The 20,314-nt window shown below is 48.5% G+C and overlaps 1 protein-coding gene across 1 annotated transcript; it reads right to left on the minus strand.

Annotated features, from left to right (window-relative positions):
* Nucleotides 1–834: 834 nt before the first annotated feature.
* CATSPER3 (cation channel sperm associated 3) lies at nucleotides 835–19,851 on the minus strand. The gene is made up of 8 exons (XM_004586627.3): nucleotides 19,644–19,851; nucleotides 17,588–17,741; nucleotides 6,674–6,913; nucleotides 4,279–4,461; nucleotides 3,605–3,745; nucleotides 3,227–3,346; nucleotides 2,409–2,566; nucleotides 835–946 (listed from the first exon to the last, which is right to left on the minus strand). The coding sequence occupies exons 1-8, from the start codon at nucleotides 19,748–19,750 to the stop codon at nucleotides 847–849; spliced, it is 1,203 nt and encodes a 400-aa protein (XP_004586684.2). The 5' UTR covers nucleotides 19,751–19,851; the 3' UTR covers nucleotides 835–846.
* Nucleotides 19,852–20,314: the final 463 nt, after the last annotated feature.

Consider the following 20,314-nt stretch of genomic DNA (forward strand, 5'->3'; position numbering starts at 1 on the left):
GGCCGGAAGGGGAAGGAAGCAGCGAGGTGCAGTTTCCCAGTCCCAGCATTGGATTTCCAGGGGCTGCTAGAATTAAAAGGAGAGCTTCCATTTTTCCCACTGCTTTCCTCCCACTCTACAGGGACTGTTTCCTGCTGCTGGAACCCACGAGGAGTTAAACAAGGAAAACGAAACAAAACAACAGTCACCTTTCCAACAGCCTCTGCACTGGATCATTCCCATTGGAGCTGGGAATGACCCAGGTACCCTGCAGCCCACTGCCACCCCCAAACCACCATGCTGGTGGGCTGGCAACAGACGAACTACTGAGTGCAGCCATGTGGGGTCCCCAGGGGCAAGGGAGGAGGATCTTGTTTTAAACAGCCAGGCCTGGGCAGGCAGAGCCACTTCTGCCCCAAGCACATCAGCTGCAAGTCTCAGCCAAGCCTGTTTCAGTTGGTGAAAACCCAAATGGGGATTCCAATATGCCCGTGTTTGTTCTGTAGATGAGAAAAGCAAACCAGAACTGTGGCTTTGGGCCTTGCAGTGCTGGGCCAGCCCTGGGCACACGCCTCCTCCTTCTAGTTCTCCATGCTGAAAGCCATCTTCTTGTACCCTGAAGATGGCTTACTTTCCCCTGTGGCACCCTTGTGGCCGCCGCCCGAGGCTGCTTTGTAGCACCTAGGACCCAGGCCTCTCCCTCTTCCCGGCCCATTCCCCAGTCCCTAGATCAGCTATGTCCTTGGGAGGAGTCAGACTTCACAGGCACCTACCCAGGCCCAGTTCCCAAGGATGGCACAAGTCTTCAGGGTCCAGCTTGGAAGCTGTGTTTAATCGGCTGTGGCCCAACCCAATGGCCCACACCTGCTATTTCTTACGGGCCTTTCGTGAGGACTGCGCCTTCCCAGGCTGTTCTTCAAGCATTAAGCCCAGCACGTGCACGATCTCATAGTACAGTCCCTGAAGCCTGCAAGTGGAGGAGAGGACGTCTGAGAGCGGGACAGGTTCTGTGCCACCCGGACCCCACCCACTGCACCCCTACACATTCACGGTTACCACACCAGACCCACTTGGGTCTGGAGAAAGGCAAGATCTCAGGGCCATGGCAGGCTGGGGTCCCATAAGTCATCTCATCTTATGGGTCAGGTCTACTCCCTTGCCCTGAGAGGGGTACTGCATTGTAGGAGCCGGTCAGTACCTGTTGCACTTCATGAGCCCAACGAGATTTCTCTGATCCTCCATTTTAGTTTCTCTGTTTACCAAGAAGCGAGTTAACCAGGCCTGTCCCCTGTTCAGGGGCCTACGATGGCTCCTTAGTGCCTGTGGCCTAGTGCTGGGAGCTCATTTTGTTCCTACTTGGTCATGACAGGGCACAGTCCCCAGTCCAGTCTGAGCACAGGGTTTCACATACATTAAAAAAAAAGATTTATTTATTTACCCATGTAACTGCTTAAGAGAAAGTTACAGAGGGAGTGGGAGGACTCAAAAGGAGACATCTTTGACTTGATGGTTCACTGCCCAAATGGCCGCAACGGCCAGGGCTGGGCCAGGCCAAAGCTAGGAGCCAGGAGCTTTTCCAGGTCTTCCAACACTTGGGCCATCTTCTGCTACTTTCCCAGGCACATCATCAGGAAGCTGGATCAGAAGTGATGCAGCTGGGACTAGAATCAGCTATATGGGATGCCAGTGTCACAAGGCAATGGCTTTACCTGTTATGCCCTAATGCCAACCACTAAGATTTATTTATTTGAAAGGCAGAGGTAAGGAAGGGGAGCAAGATTAAGAGAGAAGGCTTCCATAAGCTGGTTTACTCCCTAGATGGATCAATGGCTTGGGCTAATATAGGCTAAAACTGGGAATAAAGAAAGCCAGGAGTATGGAACTCTGTCTGGTTCTCCCTGTGTGGGTGGCAGAAGCTCAAGCACTTGGGCCATCTTCTGCTACCCTCCCAGGTACAGTGGCAGACAGCTGGGGCTGGAAGTAGAACAGCTGTGATGCCAGTGTTGCAAGCAGCAGGCTAACTTGCTGCACCACAACATCGGTTGCACATGAATATTCTCACCAGACTGTTGAGCAGCCCCTTGTGTGGCAGATTGCAAAAGGGGAGGGACTCGCTGAGTCACACAGCGAAGCAGTGGCAGATGCCTGGCAGATGCCAGACAGGAGCCTCAGCTCCTGGTCTGGGCCCACACTCTTCTCTCTACCCACCAATAAGGGGTGAGCAAGAAGCAGCCTGGAGAGGCAAGGACTACCCCATCCCAGCGACCACCCCAGTGCACAAGTCAAGCCTTGCAGTGTCCAGATGGACTTGGCTATACCTGAAACCCTGCACACCACTCATCACTCCCTCATCTTCCCAGAGCCCCTCCAACGCAGCCTCCATCTCATTGAAGCCCCGAGGACCAGCACAGGCCAGGGTTGGGACTGACTTGTTGATCGTGGCATCCTGGTTGTCTAGAGTGAACAGGTAGACATCAATGAAGGGCAGACTCGTGCCAAAGTCGTCCAGCACCATGGGGTCTGTGTGCCGCAGCGTCTTCTTGAAGTTTTCTACCAGCTCACTGAAGCTTTTGTAGTCCACATTTCTCTAACGAGGGAAGCAGGCAAGACTGAGCTGAGCAGGAAGGATGGTCCAGGGACCACCGGGCCCAGGCTACATCCGGGTACCCCATGATCAAGGTGGTACCTGAGCCACCAGCTCAGACATGGGGATAGATGAGGGGCTGCATGCAGTTCAGCAGTCACTCACTGCTGTCCTGGACAAACCCTGGACACGGTCAGGACAGGTAAAGGACCCCACCTCAGAGAAAGGCCTGAGGGGTGGGGAATGGGTAGGACAGGCCTGGCAGACCAGAGGAGGTGCCTGGCACAGCTCCCGCAGCTCAGCCATGGACACTCAGGGAACTGACACTGAAGAGAGGCCCTGTGTTGGGCAGGCCCAGGTTCTTGCATTCTTGTACTGGGGTCAAAAACAGGAGAAAGTCCAGTGGGGGTGACCCCTAACAGTGCCTCAGCATGGGCATCCTAAGTGGCATGCAGACCTTGCAGGCACCATTCCCAATGCCTATGGAGGCTGAGAAACCCCAAAACGCGAGGAGTGAAGCCAGGCTGTGATAAGCCTAGGGAAGAAACTGACCTCACCCAAGGCCAGCAGCTCTCTACACGGGCCCCAAAGCCCTATTGCCCAGCCATTCCCTGCTCCCCACCCATCCTCTTCTCTGCCCACCTGCATGCAGCCGTCACCCACCTGCCTGTGCATCAGCTGGCTGACCTCCTCTTGCTGTCGCTTTAGGATCACCTGCTTCTCCTCCATCAGTGTCACATGCCGCTCCAGCATCAGTTCTCGCTCAAACTTTTTGATGGAGTCCTGGAACCACATGGTAGAGGCTGGGGCAGGCTCTAGCCAGGCTGGGGCCACAAGGCTCCCTCCTGCCCCTCAGCAGCGGGGCCACTCCCCCTGGGCCCCTGTGCCTGTGAACCACTGTCATGAGGCCAGGCAGAGGCACCCGCTCAGCAAGAAGAGTCAGGCTGGGCAAGGAAAGGACCCTCTGCCACCTCCATCCCAATTTAGCAGGAAAACTCGCCCACACTTGATGAACCCCTGTGCCCGCTGGGGAAGTCTCACCTCAGTGTGCATGATCATCACACCTACAAACATGCTGAGGAAGATGAAGGAGGCAAGCAGGATGAAGGTGATGGTGAACCCCCGGCTCAGTGAGAAATTCCGTTTGTCCAGCTGCTCCTGCAGGTTTGTCCAACCATCGACCTGCTCAGGCAAGCAGAGGTCAGTGTCAAGGCCAGTAAGACAGATGGGCCTCCTCTTCAATTCCTCCAGGGTACTTCCTGCCCTGCCCCAGTCGATGTGTGTGGAGGGGAGGACAGTGGAAGGGGGTGGGATCGCCAGGGAACACACCAGCCATGGGTTTCTAATCCAGGTCTTCCTGGAAAGACATTTCCTCTGGCCAGGCCCACCTCTGAAAAGAACCAACACTTTGCAGAGCAGGACGGGGTGTGGGTAGGTTTGTGCCTGCCCCTTCACAGAAGGCTGAGGGCCGTGTGGCTCACTTGTGAACTAATCTCAGTGGGCTTGCCTATGGGAACTCTATGAGCCTGCACTACCTGTGGCAACGCTCCAAAGGGTCATGCATGCATAGGCATAGTCACTTGTCCAGGGCTATCCACTGGAACCCTCTCAACTCCAGCCTGGCGTGTCCACTCACTCTCATCACCTATGTGGGTCCTTCTTAAAGCCCTGCCTCCCAACCACCACCATCACCACCACACAACCAAGTACAGTACCGTGGCCAAGCTGAAGAGGGTGAAAAACGCCACGGCCAGGTTCCCCCAGTTACTCTGGTCGCCTTTCTCTGTAGTGCCAAACAGGCAGAAGCCCAGGATGGCGAAGATGTACATGAGGACGAACAGCAGTGTGAGTACGGAGGCTACGGTGTACACGGTCTGCCCCACGGCCGTGATGAGGGTCTGCAAGGCAGGTGTGGTGGCTCAGGCCAGGGTACCTGGCTCACTCAGCCCCTGAACTGGTATCCAGTAAGTCAGGGGACATGTGGCTACATCAGTCCAGGTGTGGTTGACCATTGTCTGACACCCACCTGCCTCCCAACCAGAAGCCAGCCCTAGGAGGGGGCATGGAGTGCTGCAGAGGAAGGGGGCTCCCTATCCCTTCTTGGGCCTCAGTCTTCACCTTGTGGAATAAGCATGTCTTAGCTCCACACTCCACTGCCCACTCCAACACGTTGGACTGCTAAGACAGTTGACGTGGAAGGCATCGGCTAGTGCCTCCTACCTTTCCAGCACAAATCACAGAAGCTGAGAGGTCCAAGAACTGCCTTCCTCCCAGCTGGGCAGACACAGGACATCCTTCCCAAGAGCCAGGGAAACAGACTTTCAGAAACCACCGCAGACTGGGTTGCCCAAGTCAGGAGAGGGGCTGAGTCTGAGGCAGGTGCAGAGTCAGTTGGCCAGGGGTGGGGATGGAGTAGTCCTGCTGGGCCAGGCCCATGGACTAGCACCACCCAAGGTCACAGCCAAGCATCCTGGAGAGCCCCCAGCCCATGCCCACTCCATAGGAGCAGGGCTTGGCTGTGGTTCTTCTGAGCAAAGTCCAGGCACAATGCCATCAGTGCAGGCCCAGGGAGAGAGGGGAGGGCATCAAGGCCCAGGAGACAGCCACTAGGATGGCTCATTCCCAGAAATCTTGGGCCAGAGGCACCTAGGGGCATCTGGTTTTGCCTTCCCTGACTCTGGAGAAGCAAGTCCTAGTGCTCAGTTCAGCCTTCCCTGGCCTGTGGTTTGCAGAGTATACGAGGCCAGGCAGAAAGGACAGCCCAGTGGACATGCTGAGGAAGAGGAGGCAGAAGTGGGCAGGAAGGCGCATGGCACTCAGTCCAGCCCAGTCTCTGAAGGGCTGAACCATGGGAGCCCCACAGACCTCTGCTGTGTTGTGCAGAAAGAAACTTCCTCATGGTGACACAGGTTTATAGGGGCCAGACAAAGGCACATCTCTGTGCTTAAGCAGGGCACAGGAACCTAGCAGGGACCAGAGAGTCCATCTGGGCACCCAGACTGCCAATCCTGAAAGGCTTCTCTAGACTTCAACCAAGACAAACAGTGGGGCTGCCATCTACAGCACAGCATCCCATAAAGGCACCAGATTGAGTCCTGCAGTCAGGACTCAATCCAGCTCCTTGCGAACGCACCTGGGAGAGCAGCAGAATGGGCACAAGTGCTTGGGCCCTGCACCTATGTGGGAGACCCTGAAGATGTTCCTGGGTCCTAGCTTTGGTCTGACCCAGCCTTGGCCATTGCAGCTATCTGGGAAGTGAATCAATAAGGTTGGAAGATCTCTCCATCCCTCCTTCTGTGACTCTGCCTTTCAAACCAATAAAATAGACCTTTAATAAAGGGAGGGGCAGATAAACTGGCACAGGTAATGTAATCATGCCCCCAACAGCTCCAGCTCCACCAGCCAGCAGCTACAAGGGTTGTGTGACTGAGGCTCACCACTGTGGCCTCCCCAAGACCACAGCCAGGGTAACTGGGGAGCCCTGGGGACACTATTTGGGATCCAGGCTCAGCTTAGCCACAGAAACACCATGAGATCCCACGTCTTCACATCCTCTGGGGCATCCAGCCGCCCCAGCTTCTTGCCTTCACCATCTTGTTCGCATCTTGGGCACCAGTGGCATCTTCGGGGATCACCCATCACCCATTGTCCTCCTCATCCCTGTGCTTCCTTATCTGCAGGAACCCTGGGGTCACTCCCTGGATGCCCAACACCTGGACAAAGAGGGCTGCCCCTGCTCCTGCCTGCTCACTCGCACACACAGACTCCTGGACGTGGAGTGTACAGGGTCCACAGCACACAGTAGGAGACACAGGGAGAGCCCAGACACCTCTGGACTCAGGCATGCCTGTCTAACCCAACTTAGCCACTCCACAGTTTGGTGACCTCAGACCTCCATTTCTTCATCTGAGAAACAGAGCTCATAATACTTTCCTGACAGCTGCTGAGAGGAAATGCAGTGACAGCGGTACTGAGCACCTGCCACCCAGCAGGGGTCCTGAATTGGAAAAAAACGGTGGGAGAACTTCCTCTCTCCTCCAGGGAATGCCTGGCAGATGGCACTCTCCACCCCTGCCCCAGCCTTCCCTCCCATGCTGAGGCAGCACTCACCCGGATGCCCCGGCTGTAGGTGATGAGCTTGAGGATGCGCAGGGACTGTATCCCATCAGCAATGTTGAAGTAGGGGTAGTGCTTGTCCTTGACCTTTCGGAGGATGTGGGGGATGAAGATGATGATGATGATGGCCACATCCAGCAGATTGTAGCCATCCCTCCAGTAGTCGATAGGGTCCACATAGACCTTCATGGAGAACTCGGAGGCATAGATGGACACAAAGATGACCTCTGAGATCTGAGGAGGGCCAAGGGTGGGAGGATCAGACTAAGTGGCAGTGCCCCATGGTCCTGACCCTCTCCCTGCCTAGTCCACCCAACCAGCTGTGGGAGAGCAGTGCTCCTAAGTCACCTTCCTGAGCAAGAGACCCAGACAAACCACTCAGAGAGCCCATTCCCTCCCCAGGCCTCCCCCAGCCCACAGCCCTAAGCCTGGGTTGAGGAGTGACAAATGGGACTCAGGAAATATTGACAGACCAAAGGACCCCCCCCCACACACACACACACACTCACTCAGCGTTCACCAGCACAACGCACTAGGCAACCTGAACTCGAGGTTTCCCAAGAGAAGATCCCAAGAATCTGCCAACCAACTTAAATACACAAACTGAAGGAATACAGATGACTATCCAAATATCAGCTCACACTTACTCTACTGACTTCATCATCTGTACTTAAAGTTAGTTAATTATAGTCATCTCTTTCTGAAGAATATTCTTTTTCTACTTTAACACTTCATGAGTCAATCTTTTTCAAATTCTCCTCATGCATCTACAGCTACAATGGCTTTGTTTTACCAAAAGGAACGTTTTTTAAATTTTAGTTTTTAAAGATTGATTTACTTGTTTGAAAGGCAGAGTTAGAGAGAAAGGAAGAGGAAGAGGGAGAGAAGGAGAAAGGGTGGGAAATATCTCCCAACAGCTGGTTCATTCTCCAAATGGCCATAATGGCTAGAGCTGATCTAATCCAGGAGCCTGGGGCTTCTTCAGGGTGTCTCACATGTGCGCAGGAGCCCAAGGCCTCAGGCCACCTTCCACTTGCCTTCCCTTGCACATTAGCAGGGAGCTGGATTAAAAGCAGAGCAGCCAGGATTTGAACTGGCATCATATGGGATGCCAGCACCACAGATGGTGGTTTTACCCACAATGCTATGGCAAACACCCATGCCATAGCATGGTATTATTATTGATTATTTTTCCACACAGTTATCCCTACTTATATATTGTTTGAGATTCTTTAGACAGTACACAAATAGCACATACACTAGTAAATTCTTCAGCAGTTTATTTCCATTTAAAATTGTGTTTATGAAAGAGTCATGTTGATTTGTGTAAATATAACTGCTTCACCATTGCTTGGCAATCCCACTTAGGGTATCTACTGATAATTGGCTTATCTGCATTTATTTTACCAGATAGCGCAACAAAAGTCTGAGCCAGTCTTATGTATTTTAGTGCACACACACATAAAGTCTCTCTTCCTTACACATTACTGCTCCATGCATAAGGGAGAACATGTGATATTTGTCTGAGTACAGCTTATTTCACTCAACAATGTCTTCCAGTTGCGTCCATTTTGCTGCAAGTGGTAGAACTCCATTCCTTGCCATAACTGAATAATATTCAATTGTATGTATGTATACATGTATATTTTTCCTTTATCTATTCATCTGATGAGGAACACCTTGGTTGCAGGCTATTTTCAACTTCACATTAAAAAAAAGGTTAATTTATTTGAAAGGCAGAGTTACAGAGTGTGGGAGAGACAGACCAAGAAAGTGAGAAAGACTTTTCATCTGCTGGTTTATTTTCCAAATGGCCCAATGGCTGCAGTTGGACCAGTCAGATTCTTGGAACGTCTTCCGAGTCTCCCACACAGGTGCAGGGACCCAAGCACTTGGACTGTTCTTCTCTGCATTCTCAGCCACATTAGCAGGGAGCTGGACCAGAAGTGAAGAAGCCAGGACTCAAGTCAGTGCCCATATGGAATGCCAGTGTCACAGGTGATGGCTTAACCTGCCACAGTGCTGGGTCTTCAAGTTCACTAACTTTTGATAACTTTTCTGAAGTTAGTGAACCAATTTCTTTGAATATCAGTGATCTTCCTATTTTTTTACACCAGTGTAAACACTTCTGTACTGCTGGACTTGCCCCTTTTTGTCAGTCTTAATATGAGATAGCATCCTTTTAATTTTCATTTCTCTCGTTAATGAGGTTGAGCATATTTCTGTGTTTAAATTATCCATTGTCTATTGCCAACCGTCTACCACTTTATTCATGTGGAAGACATCTTTCATTTCTCTTGCATCATGAACTTCTGCCTGTGACACATTTCTCCACATGAACTTCTCACTTTTTTAGTGGTCTTTGAATGACAAGAAGCTCAAAGATTTATGGAACAAAATCTGCCAAATTTTCTGTCCACTGCTCATGTGATTTGTGTCTTAGGAAACAGCTCCCTCCTAGGATTGTGTGCCTATTTTGCTTTTCTGGGCAGGATGTAAGATGATCAACTCTATTTTACTCCCCAGGGTTACCTGATTGTCAGCTCCCAGCAGTCGTCTGAGTGCCACCTGTAAAAGGCCAAGGTCTCTCTGGGAGCACTTCTCTGCATCCCATCAGTCTGTCTACCCACCCCTGTATCACCACCTTGCCTTGAGGATTAGTGCTTTATAGAAAACCATGTCATCCAACGAGTCAAACCCTCTCCCCTTTACAATTCCTCTTAACTTTCCTCCATCTGTCATTCTTCCATTTGCATGTTAGAACTATCAGACAGAAAAATCCATGCCAGGCTTTTCCCTCTACTGGAATTGCATTGATTTTTTTTTAAAGATTTATTCATTTTATTACAGCCAGATATACACAGAGGAGAGACAGAGAGGAAGATCTTCCGTCCGATGATTCACTCCCCAAGTGAGCCACAACGGGCCGGTGCACGCCGATCCGATCCGAAGCTGGGAACCTGGAACCTCTTCCTGGTCTCCCACGCGGGTGCAGTGTCCCAATGCATTGGGCCGTCCTCAACTGCTTTCCCAGGCCTACAAGCAGGGAGCTGCATGGGAAGTGGAGCTGCCGGGATTAGAACCGGCGCCCATATGGGATCCCGGGGCTTTCAAGGCGAGGACTTTAGCCACTAGGCCACGCCGCCGGGCCCCAGGAATTGCATTGATTTTTACGGATTCCTTGAAGGAGACTGTATATTTCACAAAGATCCTTCTTATTCATGATCTGGTTTATCATTCCATTTCTTTTTCTTTTCCTTTCAAAAAATCCATATTTATTTGAAAGAGCAATACACAGAGGAAAACACACAGACCTTTCATCTGCAGATTCACTCCCTAAAAGGCCACAACAGCCAGGCTGGGTCAGATGGCAGCCAGGAGACAGAAACTCCATCCTGGTTTTCCATGTAGGTGGCAGGGGCCCAAACAAGCCATCGCCTGCTGTCTTTCCAGGCACACTAGCAATAGGCTGGATTAAAAACAAAATCACTTGGACTCCAACTGACACTCCAAAATGGGATGCCAACACTGCACCCTTTCTGTCTGGTTCCTTTCACGCAGTGTGATTTTTTAAAAATTTATTTATTTTTATTGGAAAGACAGATATACAGAGAGGAAGAGACAGAGAGAGGAAGATATACTGTCCATTGATTCACTCCCCAAGCGACCGCAATGGCCAGAGCTACACTGATCTGAAGCCAGGAGCCAAGAGCTTCCTCTGGGTCTCCCTTGTGGGTGCAGGATCCCAAGGCTTTTGGGCCATCCTCAACTGCTTTCCTGCCACAAGCAGGGAGCTGAATGGGAAGTGGGGCCGGCGGGATTAGAACCTGCACCCATATGGGATCCTGGTGCATTCCAGGCAAGGACTTTAGCCACTAGACTATCGTGCCAGGGCCTTAACATGATGTTTTCAAGGTGCACTCATGCTCTGGCAGAGCTCCACTTCTTTCAGAAGCTGATACTCCATTGCGTACATGTGTCACAGTTAATTATTCCATTCATCTGGTGGGCATTTGGGATATTTGCCCCTTCTGTGTATCGTGACTAAGGCAGTCATGGACGTGGATGTACAAGTACCTAACTGTCCGTTTATCATTCCTTTAGATACACATGCAGAAGCACCTGGATGATCTGGTAATTCCATGTTTAAATTTTTAAGGAACTGCCAAACTGTTTTCCATAGTGGTTGTATCATTTTACATTCCCAAATAGTGCACAAGGGCTAACAGGAACACCTGCCACTTTGTTTTCTTTTGCTTATACTAGCCATCATAATGGGTGTAATGTAATCATACCTCATTGTGGTTTTGATGTGTATTTCCCCAAGGACTAGTCATGTGGACTAGCTCTTCATGTGCTTACCAGCTATCTACGATATCTTCTGTCCTCTGATGACTGCTACAGTTATTAACTTGTGGAAGCTCCTCCTATATCCTTGATACCAGTTTCTTGCCAGATAAATAGCTGGCAAATTTTTTTTCATTCTGTGGATTTTCTTTTCACTCTCTTGATAAGTGTTTTTGGATGCACTAATGAGTTTAATTTTGATGAAGTCAAATGTATCTATTTTTTGTTGTTGCCTTGTCATGCCTAAGATCATGGAGACTTGCCTCTTACTTCTGCTAATGTTGCTCCTATACATAGGTTGCTACTGCAGTTCTAGTTCATGTGTATATATGATATGAGGCGGAGCTCCAGCTTCACCTTTTGCCTGTGGCTACCAATCTGTCCCAACACTATTCCTGAAGAGATTATTTCCCCCCATTGAATTGTCTTCACACAGTTAATTAAAAAAAATCTATTGAGAGGTGGTAGTCCAGTGGTAAAGACACTGTCCCATCTTGGAGTGTCCAAAGTTCATGCCTGGCTCCAGCTCCCTGCTGATGTCAACCTGGTAGGCCAGAGTGAGGTCTCAACTCATTGGGCCCTTTTTCCTCATGTGAAAGCCCTAGATTGACTTCTTGTCTCCCAGATTTGATGCCGCCCAGTCCCAGCTACCGTGGGCATTTAGGAGAATGAGCCAGTGGATGGGAACACTCTCTCAATGTTGTTAAGGAGGAAGAAATACTAAAATTGTCACACTGACATTTTAAAAAGAACAATTCAGTTTCATTTCCACCTTCTAACTTGAGTCTACTGGTCTATATGCCTAACTTTATACCAGTACTACACTACCTTGATGACTGTCCTTGTGGTAAGTTTTGAAGTTAATAAGTACAAGTACTTCAGCTTGTTCTGAATTTTAAACACTGTTTTTGTTGCTTGGGGTCGCTTATACATTCATACAAACTTGTGAGTCTGCTTTCCATTTTTTGTAAAGAAGGGAGAAAGGTATGGAAGGAGTACAGAGACTCTTGGGATTGTGACAGGGACTGGATGACAGCTAGAGATCACTTTGGGGAGCACTGCCTTCTTAAGATTATGGCTTGAAATCCTTGAAAAAAGACACCAATAGCCATGTATTCAGGCCTTACTTCAACAATATGTTGTAGTTTTCAGTATTCACATCTCTCATTAAATTATCCCTGTGCACTGCATTCTTTTGGGATGCAACTGCAAATGGAATTTCCACAATTTCCTCTTTAGATTGTTCATTGCTAGTACATCAAAACACAACTGATGTTTTCTGTTGGTCCTGTTTCTTTCAGCTTTGCTCAATCTGTTTAATAGGTCTAACAACGTCTTTGTGTGTGAATCGGTAGAATACTTGGTTGAGACCTTGTGCATTTAAGATCAAGTTACCTGGAAACAGAAATTATCTTACTCCTTCCTTTCCAATTGGTATGCCTTGTTTTCCCCCTCAACTAATGACTGTGGTTAGAATTTTTTTTTTTTTAGACAATTGCTCTTTTTTTTAAGATTTTTTATTAGTTTTATTGGAAAGGCAGATATATATAGAGGAGGAGAGACAGAGAGAAGATCTTCCATCCGTTGTTTCACTCCCCAAGTGAGCGCAACGACCGGTGCTGCGCCGATCCGAAGCCAGGAACCTGGAACCTCCTCCAGGTCTCCCACAGGGTGCAGGATCCCAAAGCATTGGGCCATCCTCGACTGCTTTCCCAGGCCACAAGCAGGGAGCTGGATGGGAAGTGGAGCTGCCAGGATTAGAACCGGCGCCCATATGGGATCCCGGTGCGTTCAGGGCGAGGACTTTAGCCGCTAGGCCACGCCGCCAGGCCCGACTGTGGTTAGAATTTACAGGACAACGTCAAACAGTAGCAAACGCAGGCATTTCCGTCTTGTTCCTGATTCTAGAGGGAAGACTGTCAGTCTTTCACCTTTGAGTATGATGTCATCTGTAGGGTTTCTCTTTCTTTCATAACTGTCATTCATCAAATTAATAAACTTCCATTCCTAGTTTGTTTGCTAGCATGTCTTTTAGATTCTTTTTAATCTTGGCAGGGTACTGGATTTTATCAACTGGTTTTTGTTTTGCATTAATTGAGATAATCATGTGGATTTTTCTATTTATTTTAATTATTTGATTACTGTGTTTTGGGTTTTTTAAAATTTTTTTAAAGATTTATTTATTTTTATTACAAAGTCAGACATACAGAGGAGGAGAGATAGAGAGGAAGATCTTCCGTCTGATGATTCACTCCCCAAGTGACCGCAACGATCAGTGCTGTGCCAACCCGAAGCCAGGAATCTCTTCCAGGTCTCCCACATGGGTTCAGGGTCCCAAGGCTTCGGGCCGTCCTCCACTGCTTTCCCAGGCCACAAGCAGGAAGCTGGATGGGAAGTGGAGCTGCCGGGATTAGAACCGGCACTCATATGGGATCCCGGAGCGTTCAAGGCAACGACTTTAGCCGCTAGGCCACGCCGCCGGGCCTTTTTTTTATTTTTATTGGCAAGACAGATAATATTTATGGAGAGAAAGAGAGAAAGATCTTCTATCTGTTAGTTCATTCCTCAAGTGACCACAACAGCTGGAGCTAAGGTGATCCAAAGCCAGGAGCCAGCTTCTTCTTCCAGGCCTCCCACGTGGGTGCAGGGTCCCAAGGCTTTAGGCCATCTTTACTGCTTTTCCAGGCCACAAGTGGGGAGCTGGATGGGCAGTGGAACAGCCAGGACTTGAACCAGCACCCATTTGGGATCCTGATACTTGCAAGATAAGGAGTTAGCCACTGAGCCATTGCACCAGGCCCTGATTTCTGTATTTTTATTGTTCTTGTATTTTGAAGGAAAAGGCTATTTTGCTATGACAGAGTATCCTTTAAAACAAAAATATTTATTCATTTTTATTTAAGAGGCTCTTCTGAGACATTCCTGCCCCCAGTGACAGGGGTGGGCCCTTCCCTGTTGGTTCAAAACGCCCTCTGCACAAACCCCCTTTCTGCCCTGAGAAAGTTCCAAGTTCTTCAAGTCAGAAGAGACCAAGCCAACAAAGTCTGCCCACTGCCTGTGGAACCAGGCACCAGCATCCCCACACAGGGACTGCACGCTGCAGGCTCCAGGAGTGCCACCATGCTAGAAAATGGGACAAGAGTGAGCTAAACTGTTACAAGGCTCTCCCACCTCTCGTAAGTCACCTCTCCAATAAGTCAGTGTTCATCTCACTGCTGTCAATCTTCGGCTACTTCCCAAAAGTCTGCTGGTCTTAAGGTGTTTCTTGATGGAAGCCCTTGGAGGGGTGCAGGCCCCTGGACAAAGCCATCTGTTCCTGCCATTTGCATCGATACCAATCCTTTTTCTTTTTTTTTTTTTTAAGATTTATTTTTATTGCATAGTCAGATATACAGAGAAGAGGAGACAGAGAGAGGAAGATCTTCCATCCGTTAACTCACTCCCCAAGTGACCGCAACGGCTGAAGCTGAGCCAACCAGGAGCCAGGAGCCTGGAGCCTCTTCTGGATGTCCCATGTGGATACAGGGTTCCAAGGTTTTGGGCCACCCTTAACTGCTTTCCCAGGCCACAAGCAGGGAGTTGAATGGAAAGCAGGCTGCCAGGATTAGAACTGGCGCCCTATGGGATCAAAGTGTGTGCAAGGCAAGGACTTTAGCCACTAGGCTATCGCGCCAGGCCCTCTTTTTCTGGCTTTTAAATTTTATTTGAAAGGCAGAGAAACAGAAGTAAAGAAATACAGAGAAACATTTTCCATCTCTCTACTGGCTTACTCTCTACCAAATGCCCCCAACAGCCAGTTCTGGGCCAGGCTAACACCGAAAGCCAAGAACGCAATCCAGGTCTCCCACATGGCTGGCAGGGACCTATCTGAGTCATCATCTACTGCCTCCCAGGGTGCGTATCAGCGAGGCTCAACTCCAGGCACTCCGACATGCGAGTGTCCAACACGGCCCCCAGGCAGCACCCAGACTGCTGTGCCGGACGTCCACCTCCTTGAATCTTGGAAGTTTTTTTCTGGATACACAGCTCTTGATGGACAGCCTTTCCCTTTCAGCATTTTGAGTATGACAGTCCACACCCTCGGCGTCACGGGTCCTGGTGGGCCAACACTCCTGCTGGGGATTTCTTCCATGGCTTATCTGCAGATACTCTCAATTCCTATTTCTCATTGTCTCTCATCAGCTTGATTATGGTGTGTCCAGGTGTGCGTTTCTGACTTTCCCCTATTTGGAGTTTGTTGGTCTACTTGGATGTGCACATTAATGTCTTCCACCAAATTTAGAAAATCTCTATCCGGTATGTCTTCATTGGTTTTCTCTTTCTCTTCTCTCCTCCTGAGATTCCTATTGCATTCATGTTTGTCTGTCTGCTAATGTTCCACAGATCTCTGTTCATTTTTATTTATTCTGTCTCAGACTGGAAATCTGAATTTTGGGACCTGTTTTCCTATTCCTCAATTCTTTCTTCTATCAGCTTAAGTCAGCTGTTGAGGTCTTTCGGTGAATTTTTTTCATTTCAACTATTTCACTGCACTTCACTCAATTTCTATTTGTCTCTTCTAAATTGTTGCTACATATTTATTCATATTTTCTATTTCCCTTGCCTGTTTTTAAATTATTTATTTACTTATTGTACAGAGACGCAGAGAGTGTGCCAATCCATTAGCTCACTGCCCAAATGCCCACTATAGCACCAGGTAAGACCAGGGGCCTTAGCCAGAAGCTGGGAACTCAACTCAAGTCACCCATGTGACAGGCAGCAACTCAAATCACTTGAGTTGTCATCACTCCTTACCAGGGTCTGCTTTAACAGGAAACAAGTCAGGAGCACGAGCCAGGTATCAATCCCAGACTTTGTAATATGGGATGCAGATACCTTAACCGCCATCATCACGACCCACACCATCCTGCAGTTCTTTAGATAACGGTGGTTCTTCAGTTACCTGGACATCCATACAAGACTTGGCCTAGGAAGTCCAACAAGTTATATTTCTCACACAGTTTGCTTTCTTTCAGGACTAAATAATCTTTTATAGACATAATTTTGTTTCCTTGTTTTTAATGTTTACTTCCACGCACTTAAGAGCAGGCAACAGAGAAGGGCATCTTACATCCACTGGTTCACCCTCCAAGTGTCCCAACATCCAGAAATGGGACAGGCTGAAGCCAGCTCGACCCAGCTCTTCCATCAGGGTGATGGTTGCCCACACACTTGAGCTGTCATCAGTTGCCTTTCAGGGTGCATTAGCAGGAATAACAACCGGGAAGAGGAATCAAATGGGCACTCCAATATGGGAGAGGGGGCATCCTCTATGGTGGCTTAACCCACTGCACCACAATGCTAGCCCCCTTTTTTTCTTTTTAACATGTAACTGCACACATTAATGGGACAGAGTGTGATAATTCATGTATACAATATGTAAATGATCAAACTAGGATACTCAGAATACCCATTTATCATTTCTTCATGCTTGAAGTCTCCCAAATCCTCCCTTCTGGTCTTTCATGAGATACGTAACATGTTGTTAAACCAGCCACCCTCGTGAGCTACAGAACATGAGAACTCATTCCTCCCACCTGTATTTGGGACCCTGCCTGTGACCCAGCATCTTCGCCTCCCTCCCTCTCCCCTTCCTGGTCCTAATGATCATCATTCTACTTCCTTCTTGGAGATGAACTTTTTAGCTCATACATTCATCTCTTTGCATGGCTCATTAACTGTGGCACTGAGGTTGAAAACCCAAATTTAAAAGAACACATTACCATTCTGGGAACCAGCTCTCCCCTCCCCCAGAGGCCTGTCCCTGCTGGTGCACCCAGGAAAGCACAGTAGGATGGCCCCATGCTCGGGCTCCTATACTCACATGTAAGACTCAGATAAACTCCTGGCTCCTGCCTTTGCTGGCCCAGCCCAGTACTGACCTTTGTAACCATTGGGAAGTGAACTAGCAGATAAAATATCTTTCTCTCACACTCTCTCTTTCTGTAATTCTTTCAAATAAATCCATAAATCTTGAGAAAAACTTCAACTAAATGTCTCAGGGTAGGCATTTGGTACAGCAGTTAAGCCACTGTGAGAGATGCCCACACCCTAACTTTGAGTACCTACTGGGTTTCTGTCTTGGTTCTGCATCAACAAAGAAGCAGGGGACAACTGAAATAGCCAGATACTGCCGCTTGCATAGGAGACCATGGAGTTTCTGGCTCCTGGCTTCTGTCTGCTGGTCCAGTCCCAACTGTTGCAGGCATCTGGAGCATAAACCAGTGGATGAGGGAGATCTCTGTCAGTCTCTCTTCCCCACTCTCCCCCTCTCTCCATCTCTTCCAAGGTTTTTTTAATGATGATGATAATTTAAAAAACCATGCTACCACCACTGCTTCGGTCACAATCTTCCCAGATTTTAGTATATGATTTTTTGTTTGTTTCTTTTAAGTCTTAAGCATCTTTTCTTTAAAAAAAAAAATCTGGAACAAAATCTGGAACAAAATGTTCCATCTGATGATTCACTTAAAAATGCAACAGGTTTGCAAACAAGACACGAGGCCTGCATCTTCTGCTTACCTCAAACACTCTGAAAAGTTGATAACGTATTTTGTAACTGGTCCACAGGACCATGAAAAAGGCATTCAGTGACACAGTGCTGATCATAACGATCTTGAAGAGTTGGCTGGTCACGATTCTCTGCACAAACGCGCGACACTGACGATCTTTCCTCCTGGCAGAAAGGTGAGGAAGAGGTGGGTTACCATGCAGCAGAGACCCGCAAGAGGTCAGCATCAGGATCTGCTTTTCCATCCCCCATGAATACAGATTTACATACATGGCTATCCTCGAGGAGCACTGGGACTAGAGAAACTGACCATCCACCCCATCAAGGTGCCATGGACAGCTCTACAATGGTCAAAGGAGGTGGCCATGGGTGACCACAGCAGGCTGGCAGGTGGTACAGGTGACATGTGTGATTATATTTGCTTCCATTTGTCCCAACTGCAAAGAGCATCATGGATGGGCCCCATATTTCACAGCAGAATTTTGTTGAGGTTATTTGCTATATACATAGATATTATGTACTCACAATATAAATCTGTTTAGCTATTTCTAGGCTATGTAATAATTCTGTGAGTTTTCTCAACTTGCCATAATTTTCAAAATATAAAATGCTCACAAAAGTGGATCATGCAGTTAACACATTGTTCAAGGATAAGCATACTTTTTTTTAAAGATTTATTTATTTTCACTGAAAAGTCAGATCTACAAAGAGGAGGAAAATGTTCCATCTGATGATTCACTCTAAGTGGCCACAACAGCTGGAGCAGAGCTTATCTGAAGCCAAGAGCCTGGGAGCTTCTTCCATGTCTTCCAGACTTTGGGCCCATCCTCGACTAGCTTTCCCAGGTGACAAGCAGGGAGCTGAATGAGAAGGGGGGCCGTGGGACACGGACCAGCACCCATTGGGGATCTCAGCACATGCAAGGCAAGGACTTTAGGCCTGAGCATACTTTAAAAACTGCAATGAAACATGGATCAGCACAGGGCTGATGTGGTAGTACTGCCAGAAAGACCTCCACCTGTGATGCCAACATCCCCATACGGGCACCAGTTTGCATCCCAGCAGCTCCACTTCTGATCCAGCTCACTGCTTGTGACCTGGGAAAGCATCAGAGGACAGATCGAGTCCTGGGGACACTATACCTAATGTGGGAGACCCAGAAGAAGCTCCTGGTTCCCAACTTCAGAATAGCCTAGCTCTGGCTACAGCAGCCATTTGACAAAGGAACCAGTGGTTGGAAGATCTGTTTCCCCCTTGCTTGCAAGTAAAATAAATAATTTTTAAAAAGAAAAGATACAGGGATCACTGGGGCCAGTGCTATGATGTGGCAAAATAATCCTCTGCCCTGTGCCACTCACAGGGGTGCCAGCTGCTCCATCTCTAATGCAGGTCACTGTGAATGTGCCTGGAAAGGCAGTGGAAGTCGGCCCAAGTTCTTGGACTTCCACATCCACATGGGAGAACCGGACTAAGCTCCTGGCTCCTGGTTTTAGACTGACCCACTCTGGCTCTGACTCCAGCTCTAGCCATTGCAACCATTTAGAGAATGAACCAGTGAATGAAATCTCTATCCCTTTCTCCCTCTGTAACTCTCTCAAATAAATAAATGGGGTTTTTAAAAAAATTCTGTTGAAAATCATCTTGCCTATGCAAAAATGGAAAGAAAAAATCAGCAGAAAATAGGCCAGAATGTCACCATGCCCACCTACAGCTGGCCAATTTACAGGTGATCCTTTTTCTGGTTTTTATTTATCCCTGACTTACCATTTTTCTCAGTGTATGTGTTATTCTTCCCAATACATCTAAAAAATGCATATAATCTCATTGCAATAAAATCTAAAACACATATTTATAAGCCAAAAAGACAAAATATGCAGTCTTCATGATCTGAGGTCTATTAACAACAAAATCACTCTTAAATCTTCAAACACAGTAACCAACAGAGAAGGACAAGATTGAACCGAACCAGGTAACAGCAGATTAGAGACCAGTGGGCAGACGGCATGGGCAGGAGCCGATGCTGCCACAGGCACGTTTCTTTGTGAGCAAGAAAACAGAAATATTTACTTATATTTGTTGAACTGTGTATAAAGCGCCACCGATGCAGTGTCCAACAGCGAGCTGGGAACAACTCGCAGCTGAGAGCTATCGAGCTGCTGAGAGACTCGCACCATTTTCCCAGCTGTCTGGGTTTGTTCGTTTTTATCTCCCAGGAGAAACTCTGCTTAGAGGTTCCCTGTGCGGCTGGGTTCCGAGACACAGTGCACAGGAACCTGGGATGGGAATCCTGGCTTTATGAGGTCACTCCCAGCCATTCCAGGAGGTGACTGACCTGCCTCTCCTCCAAAGGGAGCAGACGCAACACTCCATGTTGGCCCTGCACTACACAACCAGGGGGCTGGCAGGGAAACTCCTGAGGCTCCACCGAAACAACGTAAGGCAGGGCCTAAAGGATGGAGACCCTTTGGCATAAGAGCAACAAGGAGACTTCATTCACTTAACTAAGGTCAGCACTGTGGCATTGCGGGATTAAGTCGCTGCCTTCAATGCCAGCAACCCATATGGATGTGAGTTCAAGTCTGGGCTGCTCTACTTCGAATCCAGCTCCTTGCTAATGCACCTGGGAAAGGAGAAGAGGCTAGCCTAAAGCCTTGTGCCCCTGCACCCGCATGAAACACCTGGAAGAAACTCCTGGCTCTTGGTTTTGACCTGATCCAGCCTTGGTCACTGCAGCCATT

This window comes from Ochotona princeps, chromosome 19 (assembly GCF_030435755.1).
Source record: "Ochotona princeps isolate mOchPri1 chromosome 19, mOchPri1.hap1, whole genome shotgun sequence".
Lineage (NCBI taxonomy): Eukaryota > Metazoa > Chordata > Mammalia > Lagomorpha > Ochotonidae > Ochotona > Ochotona princeps.

Excerpts from the sequence above, each read along its gene's own strand:
- CATSPER3 (XM_004586627.3), bottom strand. The coding sequence starts at position 19,750 with ATGGTGCGAGTCTCTCAGCAGCTCGATAGCTCTCAGCTGCGAGTTGTT. Across the intron at positions 17,742-19,643 it reads ACACAGTTCAACAAATATAA|GAGGAAAGATCGTCAGTGTC; the intron begins GTAAATATTTCT and ends CCTTTCTGCCAG. Across the intron at positions 6,914-17,587 it reads AACTTTTCAGAGTGTTTGAG|ATCTCAGAGGTCATCTTTGT; the intron begins GTAAGCAGAAGA and ends GGCCCTCCTCAG.